The sequence below is a fragment of the Euphorbia lathyris genome, chromosome 8, assembly GCF_963576675.1.
Source record: "Euphorbia lathyris chromosome 8, ddEupLath1.1, whole genome shotgun sequence".
NCBI lineage: Eukaryota > Viridiplantae > Streptophyta > Magnoliopsida > Malpighiales > Euphorbiaceae > Euphorbia > Euphorbia lathyris.
This window is the reverse complement of record NC_088917.1, coordinates 82506700-82519747: the sequence shown is the minus strand read 5'-3', so window position 1 is coordinate 82519747 and position 13048 is coordinate 82506700. Positions and strand designations below refer to the sequence as shown.

The following is a 13048-nucleotide window of genomic DNA, read 5'->3' as shown; positions in this document are numbered from 1 at the left end:
TAATTTTTACCCTTAACATCATAAATGATGGAATTTTATTTCTAACATTAATATAATTAATAATATAATTTTATCTTTAACATTGATTGATTAAACAAATTTCAGACATCACTAAAAATATGTATGTATAATGAAAATAACATAATTTAGGATTAAATAGAGAATTTCAATAATAATATCTATAATTGGTCCAATTTTCCATTTTATAATCCTTTTTAGGATTAAAAACAAAAAAAAAACTATATGATTACACTGATTTATAGATGGATGATTGTGAGTTTTTTTTTTTTTTATCAAACAGAAGAATATGATTGTTATCGGAAATAATGATGCGGCAAATAGCATTTTTACCCAAAATTATTTTTACAAGTTAGAAATATATTTTTTATGAATTAGTAATTTATAATATACAATGAATAATATATATATATATATATATATATATATATATATATATAAATTTAGCATTTCCCTCTTATATTTTTTTTTTAGAAATATCGTTTACTACACTTAGAACAGTATTGGACAAACTATAAAATAATATTCCCTTTTTTTATTCTTTTTTAAAACTTAAGAGACACGGATTCTAAATTAATTAAGTAGAATATAACAGTACTTTTTAATAACTTTACAAAAAATAAAGTTTGACGGATACAAAAAAAAATCCTAATAAAAATAAAGAAATCAAAGTCTAATGAAAATAATAAAATAGCCTAGTTTAACTTCTTTTTTATATATAATTTAAATAATTTGAAGTATTAAATGTTCATTTTTTATGAATTAATAACCTATTATGACATTTTTTATGGTTTATAATAGCTAATGAATGTAATTTATAATATACAACAACTAAACCTTAATTCCGAAATGATTCGGGATCAACTAATATGAACCGTCATACAAAATTTAGCATATCCCTCTCGTATTTTTTAGAAATGCCATTTACCACAGAAAATTATTAAGAGTACCCAGTTTTCCATATCAAATGAAGGACGACATGTGTAATATGAACCCACGCATATTATAAGAGGGTCCACTGTTTGAAATATTAGGTGGGACCATAATATACGTGTCCAAATGTGAATTGAGAGTCTTTCAAATAACGTGGAAGAACCGGTGCTTAATATAAGAACTCTTACCACACCCGCACCCCGCACCCGTATGAGTAGTTGCATCTGTGCTTCCTAGGAATAGATGAATGCTCTTTAAGATGCTAGGAATTAAAAGCCGCATGTTAATGCAAACCCAAAATTGCATACCATTCTGTTATTGCACATTTCTAAGGGAGCTGGAAAATTTCCAGCCGGCAAAAATTGTTGTGTTAAGTTAAGAAGCAACAGTCCTTTTATCCGACAAGTCTCGATCGACCTTTCTGCGAAAAGATGGACTGTTTTTGTTGCTTCCATTGTTCTCGATTTTCTTCGCAACAGACCGTTGCAGAATCCGGATTGGAATTCCACCGAGATCAAAGTCTTCCTTCAAAGACTTTGTCAAGAACCTAAGTTCCGTGTCTGAAAGCCGCGTCTTCCCTGTCGTGAAGGTGACAAAAGTTGGTGGACGGGCTTTTACTTGGGTGAAGTACTTGATCTTAGGTTGTGCAGCATGATCTTTCCATGAATGTCTGCTCATTACCTGGGAAAGTAAGCAATTACAGAGATTTTATGAACAATGCAATCCATGGGTTAAATGTACCATTGATCACTGAACTTTCATAATTGTCTCAAAATGGTCACTCAATTTTAATTTGTGTCAAAAATCATCGGGAAAGTGAGGGAGACTGCCATATCAGCAGTAGTAAACTTTCATCGTTCACCAAAACGACACGTAGCTGCCACTTAGTTGACCGACACGACACATGTAACTAGGTGGCAGCCAAGTGTCGTCTGTGTGACAGACATGTGTCATTTCAATCAGTGGTGAAAGTCAACTACTACTGATGTTGCAGCCAAACCACTTTTCCGATGCTTTTAAGTCACTCCGGCGACTTCAAGACCAAAACAACACCTGAAAAATGACGTGGCTGCCACATTAGCAATAATCAACTTTCACTATTGACCAAAACGACACGTGGATGCCACCTAGATGACCGAAACGACATGTGTGAACTAGGTGGCAGCCACGTGTTGTTTCGGACAGCTGTGGAAGTTAACTACCGCCAACGGGGAAGCCATGTCATATTTCCAATGTCTTTTTGCTCTTGGTCGCCGGAGTGACTTTATTGAGACAATATTCATAGTTAAGTGGTTTTATTGAGACAGGCAAATTAAAGTTGAGTGATGATTTTTGAGATAACCATAAAAGTTCAATGACCAATAGTGCATTTAACCCCACAATCCATTTAAAAGGCGGAGATAAACAGCTTAAGTTACAGACCTTTCGGATCCAACGGTTTAATTTAGCTGTAGGTAGTCTTAAACACCATTTTTCATATGTAGTCATGACCTCCCGCAGGACAGCTATGCGGCCCTTACCCTCTAAAGCTGAAGTAAAAATAACTGGAATTCCAGATATCTGCAACAAAGCAAAGTCACCAAATATATTCAAGGAAGAAGCTAAAAATTAGGCCTGTAATCAGCACAATTTATCATTTTGCCCCATGTACTTCAATCCAGTCACATTTGATCCGAATAATTTGCACGATTTGTCATTCTAGCCCCTCTACTTCAATTTCGGCAAATTTTGCTCGCTTTACTTACATTTTATATTGAAAGTGTACTAAATGCTTCGTTGCACAACTAGAAGATCAAAATTTTCGTGTTATGTGATTTGTATACTCCACATGATTATATAAATGCAACAAAAATGATAATCATATTGAAGTGTCAAAAATTTACAGCTCTGAGTTTAAGTACACGGTTTTTAACAGCAGGTTTAATAAATTGCTAGCGGAATTATGAAATAATAATCAAGGGATCACAAAATGACATATTGTGCCAAGTAGGGCAGAATACATCTATAGCCCCTCAACTTTGGCATTACTAACATGATAGTCCTGAACTTTAAAAACATCCATACAGTCATGAACTTTGACATATACTAACATAAAAGCCCAAATGATTGTTGATTAGTGTAAATACTGATTGACCACGTGAAATGTCGGTCAATCACAATCCTTACCAGTTGACTACATGAAATGTCGGTCAATCACACTCCTTTATGAGTCGATCACGTGAAATGTCGGGAAACCACACTCCCTATAGATATTTACATTGGTCAACAGTCATTTGGACTCTAACGTTAGTATATGTCAAAGTTCGGAGATCGTTTATGTCCGATTTTGAAATTCAAGGGTCATCATGTAAGTAACACCAAGTTGAGGAGCCATGGGTGCATTTTACACCGTACCAAGCACAAGGACCAAATTTTAGTTTAATGAAAGAAAAAAAATACAGGACATTACAAGAAATGAACAAACCTGTGGTATGACTGTCTGAATTTCTAGAGGAACAGCTTCCATAACCCTCTCTAATAACTGTGAATTCTTTCTCCCTCTAAGAAGATCCATTTTGTTCACAATAACAACCAATCCACGCCCTTCTTCCACAGCCCGTCTTGCTATAACCACTTCAGCATGTGTCATACTTCGTCTAGCTTTTGCAATCTAATAATCACCATATATGATGAGAAGAATCTCCTCCAAATTATAGTATTATAAGTTGCAGATTGGTTGTTAGAATAGCCATTTCAACCATTTCTATGACATGATATGTAGCTCTGATATTTTTGAAAGTGTGTAACGACCCGGTTCTAAGCGGGGATGGGGTGGAAGGCTAGAACAAGGAGCGGCCCTGAAGGATGGTGGAGTAGAAATCTCGATTTCATGACTAATTGCAAAGATATATTTTCTCACTAAAACCGTTAATAAATAAGAGAGATTTAAGTTGTTGTTTTTCTGCTTTATAATGTTTTGATATGTTAGGAGGGGTATATTCGGATGGAAAGACCACTAGAACTTTTCTTTTGAATATTTGCCAGGAAAATTTGGATGGTTTAGTGAAAAAAGTTTGTCTTTGCAAATGACAGAAACCTTAAGATATTGTGTTTGCGAACTTTCAAAACACAAGCACGTCTTTGCAAATGTGTAAAACCACTTTTTTTTGCATTTTGCCAGAAAAAAGAATGGACTTACTCAGATACATATATATAGGGCAAAGCCACAAAACTAAATCTTGTGGTTACGCACATTTGCAAAAATATTGTTGTGGTTTAAAAGTTTGCAAATACAAGTATGGGGTTCCTCTATTTTTCAAAGATAAAAAAAATTCACTAAAACTATCTTAATTTGCCTATGTAATAAACATTAAAAACAAACTTCAGCGGTGTTTCAGTCTCATTTGTACCCCTCCTAACATATAATAACATTTTAAAGAAGAAGAATAAGGCCTAATACATGTGTTAACGGCTGTACTTGGCTCAAAACTTCAAATGTCCCCCTGAACTTTCAAAAGTTCCAAATGATCCCTATTCTTGCCCAATTGCATTCAACAACCCCCTATTTCTCAATAAAATTTGTTGGATGCAGAAAGCGGGAGACATGCTCCGCCACGTATCAAAGTGCTCGCCACGAGTCAAAAAGAAAATGCCAAATAGATAAATAATTAGGAAATTTTGAAAGTTCAAAGGAAGTTGAATTTTTGGGGTTATCGGATGCAATTGGACAAGAATATGGGGTTATTGAATACAATTGGACAAGAATATGGGTTATTGGATGCAATTGCACAAGAATATGGAGTTATTGAACCAAGTAGAAGGGGCAACAAATGTATTAAGTCTAAAAATAACTAAAACTTCTTATTGTTTAGTGAAGATTTTGAGGAAAATGTATGTCTTTGTAAAAGGAGAAAACCTTGTAACCGTGTTTGCAAACCTTTAACCACAAGAACGTCTATATATATATATATATATATATATAAAGAGAGAGAGAGAGAAATTGAATAACTTTTTACTCAATTCAAACATTTCTTAGGTACCTATTTGTTGAAGTCAAGGGGCTATTTGTCCAAGTTAGTCAAGTTTAAGGTCATATTTATCCTAAAAGGATCATTTGAGCCTATTTTCCAACCCTGTCACAACTTCTAGCAATATTCACTATTTTTGTTCTCAACAAAATAGAACTGTTAGAATGCTTAAAGCTAAGAATAAGGTTATATGCATAAACATAAGACGCACCTCTTCTCCATCAAGCACTAAAGCAACTACATGAGCCCTCATTAGATTTTTCCTTGATTGCATTATGCTCAATGACGAAGGTCCTTTCTGCTGCCCCGTCCTCTGCAACCAACCTGCAGTGTCAACCTGAACACAAATTATACTGTATAAACAATCAATTTGAATGTACGAGCAAGTGTAAAAAGTCATATTTGGAGCCAATATTCTAAATGTACTAGATTTGATGATGACTAATTGTATATGCCGGATTCCACAATATTTACAAATTTTCACGACAACCATAACTCCTAGATAGACTGAAAAAACTTCATGACAATCTTGAACGCTGATAGAAACAGAAACAGAGAACAAATAGAGAAATAGAGAATTGTATTGATACTTAGCTGAAATTGACAGGAAAGGAAAGATAAAATGAGCTGTGAATGACCTCAAGCTCCCACAGGAAGATGAACTTCCCTCTCTGCTCAAAGAACAGAGCCAAACACACAAATGTTGCTTATTAACATAGTTTTTTCATACCATTTCTTACTCTCCCTACTGATATATTTATACTAACTACATCCCTCTCTTTTCACTAACTAACTCTCAAAGTTGAGGAGGCTGCGAAGGTATTAAGCCTTTATTTTTTAACACATTAAGCCTCTCTTGGACCATCTATGTTATGTGTGTGATTTAAACTCCATTTGAAATGATATTATATACTCAAGGATCTGGAAGACCTCAACAACCCAATTTAAAATAGTAACCCTTGGCTTCATGACTCCTTGGCATTTTAGACATAGTCTATTTATTCACACAAACAGACACCACATTTTTAAAATTAAAAGCGGGTAAGGAAACTTAGAAGCAAATATGTTTAAAATACGAAGCAACAGTTTAAGAATATCACTCTCTACTTGCACCAGATATCAGAACTTACCAAATATATAGTTCTCCCTTGAAATTGGAACTGGGCTCTAACAGAATCTCTAGTCAGACCAACTTCTGGACCTACCAGAACACGTTCTTCTTGTAATAGAGTATTCAGCAAGGTTGATTTTCCAACATTAGGACGACCTACAATAGCTAACTGTAGTGGCAAATTAGCTTCCTCCTCAACCTCTGCTGAGCTGTCATCGAGACTGGAAGCATTGTTATTTTGCTTATTACAACCATCTGGGATTAGTCAAATTGAAACGTAGGATTAGAAGAAGAAAATAAAAATTGCTCCAAATTAAGTCTGTAAAGAAAAATTGCAAGAATCATTTCTTGTAATCCCTAAGAAACCTATCGGATAGGACGATCTTTATGGTCTATATTTCAATCTTAGCTTAGGACACTAACTTATTCGGCCAAGAACTTGCAGTGGGCATAATCGTTTAGCCATATTCTATGGAAAAAAGCATTGCAGTAAAGAAAAAGCCACAAAAACTCTCTCTCTCACACACATAGTTGTTAAAGCACAAGGCGCGCTAAGGGGTCCTGGAGCCTAGGCTCAAGGCGCGCTTGAGGAACACGAGGTGCAGAAAAATATACATATATACACACACTCTAAAGCATAAACCAAAAAAAAAAAAACACTTGTGACCACATAAACAAGACAAAACCACATAAAAACATAATACTAAATGTCAAAAACACCAAGTTAAGTTCATACTTCATTGAGACATTAACGTAAAACAGTAAAAAAAAACACTACTGAAAACGGTATATGTTACTATTCTTATTTACATCTATTCTTATTTAGATTAAGGGTTAAGATTAAGTTTATTTAAGTTAGATTAGTTGTTGAGAATCAGCCATTTGTTTTACACAAAACAGTTGAAAAAAATAAAAATAAAAACCCCTACTGAAAACAGTATATGCTACTGAGACGCACCTTGACTCAGGCTCCAAAGCCCAGGTGAGGCGCACAAGGCGAGAGCCTTTTCAACTGGGCCTCACCCTTCGCAATCAAGGCTCACTACCTTGAGCCTTGTGTAAGGCGCGCCTTTAACAATTATGCTCGCTCTCGCTCTTCTCTTCTCTAGCACAGAAACTAACACAGTTTGCTAAGAAAAAAATGAAATCAGTACATCTGCCATCTACTTAATGGACTTTGGTTAATTCATTTTAATTCAGAGCTTTGACGACCATTAGTGTCATGAAAATTCTATAACATTCTATAAATCCACTAGCTAATAACTCAAATTAATAAAGTCCGGATGCGATGGAATATGAAATGATAGGGGGGAGTTTCATGAGAGACTTAAACTACAGAAAACTTTAGGACTTTGAAATAACTTCATTAAAGTTGTGCAACTAATTACAAATGAAAAATTGGTAGTTCAGTCTGGGAAAATAAAATCTTGCAACGAAAGAAAGTTATTACCGCTCAGGACTTTGAGCATGTAGTCCTCAATCGGAGGTCGAAGGGCATCATAAAGTGCTGTCATACCGAGCCCTGTCTCAGCAGACATGGCAATTGGATCACCAAATCCTAGTGTAAGTGCTTCTTCAGCAGCATCAGTAATGGAGCCAGTACCGTCACACAATGATTCACATTTATTCATTACTACTATAGGTTTTATCCCGGGTGCATGTTTGCGCAACCACTTTCCAACTTCAAAATCCAAAGGGTGCACTCCAGATCTAGTCACATACATATGACACCAAAAACAAGTAAGAAATAAATGGTTGACACTAAATTTGCCTCGAAAACAATGTCGATAGATATTTCATTCCATTAAAAACCAGATGCAGTCTATATATTTTAGCATGTGACTCGCTAGCTAAAGATTCACGTAGCCGAAAAGCTCAATTGAAATACAAAATGATAATTCATAATAGGAGAACACATGGTTTCTCACTTTTGCAGATATTTAGGATACATTTTTTGGATTTCTTAATGCAGTCACACCCCAGTTCATAAAAACATAGTTGTTAAAGGCGCACCTGAGGCAAGGCTCAGTGGTCAGCGCCTCTGTTTGTGTGAGGCGGGCGATGTCAGCCAGGCGCGTGCCTTGAGTTGGGCATGCCTTGAGTGGGGCGCGCCTAGGCACAATTGTAGGGTTTTTTAGGGGGGTTTCAGCTTCTAATCACCATAGAAAGTCTTTAGATGAAGAGAAAAAGAAATAAATTAAGAACGGAAAGGAAAGAGATGGCTGCAATTATAAAGGACAGAAAACGCAAAACACTTGGCAGCTTCTCCTCCATTGATGATGAATAGGGACTATAAAAACTAAAGAATTTAGTCTTGCTTGAGGAAAAGTAGTGTTTAGTTAAAGTTGAACTTTGGTCTTTAGATTTAACTTTTATTATGAATTATGATTATGTTTTAGTTGTTAATTCAAATTTATCTCGTCTCATGCATTTCTAAGATGTTTTAGAAATGTTAAGTGCTATTATTTATAATTTCACATCTTATTTTGTTTTGGTGCGCCTTGTGTCATTCATGCCCGCACCTGAGTCTTGCACCTTTCACAACTATGCACTAAACATCTTATCAAATTTCGGAACACAGAATATGAAATGTTAACTGACCTTACATCTATCAGGAATACAGCAAATTGAGTCCTTGCTAACACATTCGCGGTCATGCTAGCAGTTCTGTGAAGAATAGTCCCTGAAGTTGCTTCGGTTTCTAAGCCAGCTGAGTCCAATACTCGAAACCTCAGGTTACCCAATTTGGCAATACCTTCTCTGATGTCTCTAGTAACATGATCATCTGGTGTATTGTACACAAGAGCCTCTCTCCTCCGAATCAACCTACAGGAAGCCTCAAAAATCAGCTGAAATTGTCTACTACGACACGTATTCACTAAAAATCACGGAATAAGACTAACCGGTTGTAAAGAGCTGATTTTCCCACATTTGGGCGCCCAACAAGGATGACGGTTGGAAGTAAATTAATGTCAAGTTTAGTATAGTCAATTGGTAACTCAAGCACAACCTTTTCTTTTTTATCAATTGCGGCCTCACCAGAATCACTACAAATCATATCAGAATCCAACTGTGAAATCTCATTTGAGCAAAATGACCGAGTAAGCTGACACTTTGAAAGTAAGGTAGACAAGTTCCGTACAGGAGTGAAAAATCTGCTGTCATGTATAACATCAGCACTATCATACAGAAACCCTGTGAAAGTAACAGATACATTATAACACTAGTAAACACCAAAGCAGCTAGGGCTGTAATTGAGTCGACCCGAGCTTTGCTCGTCAGAAAATTGACAAGCTCGAGTTCGACCTCAACGAGCTTTGCTCGCGACCAGCTCGTTAATTTTGTTCATGAACTCCGCTAGCTGAGCGAGTTAATTATATTCATTTGAAATTTCTTTAACACAAAACTAAGATGTTTTACATTCGCCTTTATCGAAATACTATTATTATGAAAATAATAGAACCAAGCTTGATCACGAGTGTGTTCATGAACATATAACGAGTTTGCTCGCGAGGTTTCTAGTCGAGTTTCGCCGTGCTCAAACTCAACTTGTTTATAAATCGAGCCGAACGCCATGCTCTTCATAAAATTGACAAGCTCGAGCTCATCATCCTGTTCGTAAGCTGCTCGCGAGCTTATTCACGAACTTTGCTCATAAAACCGAATACGATCAAGCTTTATCGAGCAGAACGCCAAGGTTTGGCGTGCTCATGCTCAGCTCTTCAGAAAATTGAAGAGCTTGAGCTCATCACGAACAACTCCTTAATTTTGTTCATTTGAAGTTTTTTAATGTAAAACTACAACATAAAACTACATAGTTTTGAAAACGGCAAAACTACATTATTTTAATAAACATATAACGAAGCCTGCTGGCGACCTTCGTGTCGAACACTGTGTAGCTTTTACAGCCCTAGAAGTAGCGACAGAAAAATGTAGAAAAAGTTGAAAATACTTACCTAATGAAGTCTTCAAATGAGCAGGCAGTGTCAATGAATTTATGGAGCTAATGTTTTGAACTTTGTTGCTTATATGTAAAAATTGGGAACCATAATGTCTCCTTCGGAACAAGGTTCGAACCCATGAATGAGACATTCAGCAGATATACAGGTGCCGCCGCAACAATACTTTTCTGCTACCTCACTAGTTCTGTAAAATCTATAAAATGGAAAACAATAATCCAAGAGGAGATGTGAAAATAATTATAATTCATGGTATCATCTGAAAGGGAACTTTTAATCAAAGAAAAAAGAATATACAAAAGCTGAGCACAAAATCCTCACCGAAAACATTATTTAAATTTTACATAATTAGCAGGAATGGAAGGCATCGCGTCAATAGAGGCTGCAACGTCAATCGGATTTTGAGGAAGCGAAGGAGGTGGAGGTGGAGGTGGCGGTGGAGAAAAGAGGGAGAGAAGATGGCGGCGAGGGAAGTAGAGAACGGTGAAGAGAGAATTTTTACACAATTATTATTTAAATTTATTATCTATATTTTATAGTGTCGAAGCTTTAGGCGCCTACAAATTGTTTGGAATTCACTCTCTGTACCACTAGGAAAATTACAAAATTGGATCAAATTGGATGTCTATTTACATACTTAACCTATTTACTTAACCTACTATATATTTAGATTGTTTTTGTATGACTTTTTCAAAATATCCTCAATATTTACGGCGAAGCTGTCTCCTTCTCGTCTAACTTCGCAGATTCCAGCATATACGAAGCCTGCAAAGCTAATATTTAGTTTAATTGATGATTTTAATTAGCATATGCGAAGTCTGCTTGTGTTTTTAACAAAATTTGTTAAGTGGTATATAACAAAAAAATATCAAACAACAACGGATTCTAACATTAAAATCATAACATTATCAAAATTTACAACAAAATTGTCGCAATAACAACATTAAAATCATAAAATTTTCAAAATTTACAACAAGATTGCCACAATAAACTCCTAACAAATCTCTTCAAAGTGAGTACGTGGCGAATCTGGATGGAAATTTCTCTCTTTACAGGAAGTCCAGACTTTTTGGGATGAGAAATGGAAGTCCAGACTTTTTAGGATGGACGTTTCCCATGGTGCACACCAAGATTGGCACAATCTCTCCTAGCGAATCACTTTAAAGTGAATGTGTCAATCTTGAGGGAAGTTAATCCCTATACATGAAGGAAAGTCATCTCCTCTACACCCCAATACGCCGCCTTCCAAAAAGGGATGTTATGTATTCAACCACCTTCAGGAAAAATTAATCGTGTTAGGCAGGAAAAAGGACGATTTGGCTTCGCGAAGTGAGGATTACCGAAGCATGCGAATGTAAATGTGCAGAGAAGAGGATGATTTTACTTAATGAATCGATGTTTTCGCGAAGTCTGTGAAGGCTGAAACGTGACGATCTACGTCGCATATCGATGCTTTCGCGAAGTCTGCGAGTGAAATCATGAGTGAATTCTACTCGCAGACTTCGCGAAATAATCGATTTGCTAAGTAGATCGTCACGTTTCAGGCTCTTTCTCATCGCAGATCTTCGCGAAATCATCGACTACGCAAAGTGATTTTATGGAAAAGCGTAGAGAAAACAATAGATACTTACATTTTTCGCGCCTTTCACCCTTAAAAGCGACAATAACAATATGATAAACTGGAAAAAACGATGGAAATAACGTAGAATAACCATTTCTTTGATGGTAACAAGAAGAAAGAAACCAAGGAACGAGCAGGAACAGGAAGATGAAGAACCATGACTTCGTTTTCTAGGATTAGGAAGATGAAGAATCAAGAGATGAAGAGAGAAAGAAGAGAAATACATTGTGATATCGAGAAATGGTGCAGATTTCGTGCAATTTAAAGGAATATAGGAAGATCAAAAGTCTGGGAATCATTAATGGAAGAGCTGTCAACCGTTTCGCGTAACCAATGAGAAGGGGGAAGAGAAAAGGTTAGGGGTATTTTGGGAAAGTCACACAAAAACAGTCTAGATATGTAGTAGGTTGAGTAAATGGGTTAAATATGTAAACGGGTCTCCAATTTGACCCAGTTTTGTAATTTTTTTTTTAATGGAATAATGAAATTACAAATTCCACTAATTTGAAAGTTGATTTACATATTAAGATTAGTTCACTATTTTTTTATAAATGTAGAAACTTTCGCATTTAGATAAAAATACTTTCATCTTTCCCTTTTTTCATAAACAAAATGGAAGTAGCTACTCCTTTCTTTCTTTCTTTTCTTTCTTTTCATTTTCTATAACAATTTAGACAATAATAAAAAAAAAACAATATAATCCAAGAATAAAGTTTTGTTCATCCAACAATCTAATCAGGGCCGGCCCTGGTTTATAAAATGAGGGGTGCCCGTCCAGGACCTATAATATTAAAGGACCAAAAAAATATTTTTATATTATACATATAAACACGAGATGAATATAAAACATAAAAATTAATTGGTTTACTTGGTATGTGCAAGTGGTTTGTGATTCTAATTTAACTTGTGATTGGAGGTTCAAACCTCCTTCTCTCTATTTCTATTATTATCAAATATTTTTTTCTTTCCCATCCCATTTTATCACTGTTATTTTTTTTTCCTTAAATCAAAATTATCAATTTATGGATTCAATAAGAAAAATAACTATTTAATCTTTTCCAAATTTTTTTTATTATCCCAGTTCAATTTTTTTTTCTTAAATTTAACTGTCAATATATCTATTCAATATGAAAAATAATATATTTATAGCAAAAAGTATAATTAAACCCTGAACTTTAGCTGTTTTAAGGATTAATCTTCTGGTCATTTATTTTTTCACATTGGATCCTTGGTCATTGATTCTATTATGGATTAGGTCCTTATTTAACTTTTTCGTCAAGTTTGGACTGCATGCATTGTTAGGGCGATTTGGCTTCTTAACATAGACAAATAAAAATAAGAACTTCTTGACTAGGAGAGATAAAAATTAAAAACTAAAACGAAATTATAGAAATTAATT

At 35.2% G+C, this 13048-nt stretch overlaps 1 protein-coding gene across 1 annotated transcript; it reads right to left on the bottom strand.

Moving 5' to 3' along the window:
* Positions 1 to 1199: 1199 nt before the first annotated feature.
* LOC136202863 (uncharacterized) lies at positions 1200 to 10534 on the bottom strand. The gene is made up of 10 exons (XM_065993801.1): positions 10350 to 10534; positions 10026 to 10224; positions 8973 to 9264; positions 8671 to 8895; positions 7520 to 7779; positions 6089 to 6324; positions 5170 to 5295; positions 3416 to 3601; positions 2374 to 2511; positions 1200 to 1632 (listed from the first exon to the last, which is right to left on the bottom strand). The coding sequence occupies exons 2-10, from the start codon at positions 10159 to 10161 to the stop codon at positions 1327 to 1329; spliced, it is 1905 nt and encodes a 634-aa protein (XP_065849873.1). The 5' UTR covers positions 10162 to 10224; positions 10350 to 10534; the 3' UTR covers positions 1200 to 1326.
* Positions 10535 to 13048: the final 2514 nt, after the last annotated feature.

Coding starts and splice junctions, on each gene's coding strand:
- LOC136202863 (XM_065993801.1), bottom strand. CDS start 10,161: ATGTCTCATTCATGGGTTCGAACCTTGTTCCGAAGGAGACATTATGGT. Junction 3,602..5,169: donor TAGTGCTTGATGGAGAAGAG/GTGCGTCTTATG, acceptor GGTGATTATTAG/ATTGCAAAAGCTAGACGAAG. Junction 2,512..3,415: donor TTCAGACAGTCATACCACAG/GTTTGTTCATTT, acceptor GCTTTGTTGCAG/ATATCTGGAATTCCAGTTAT.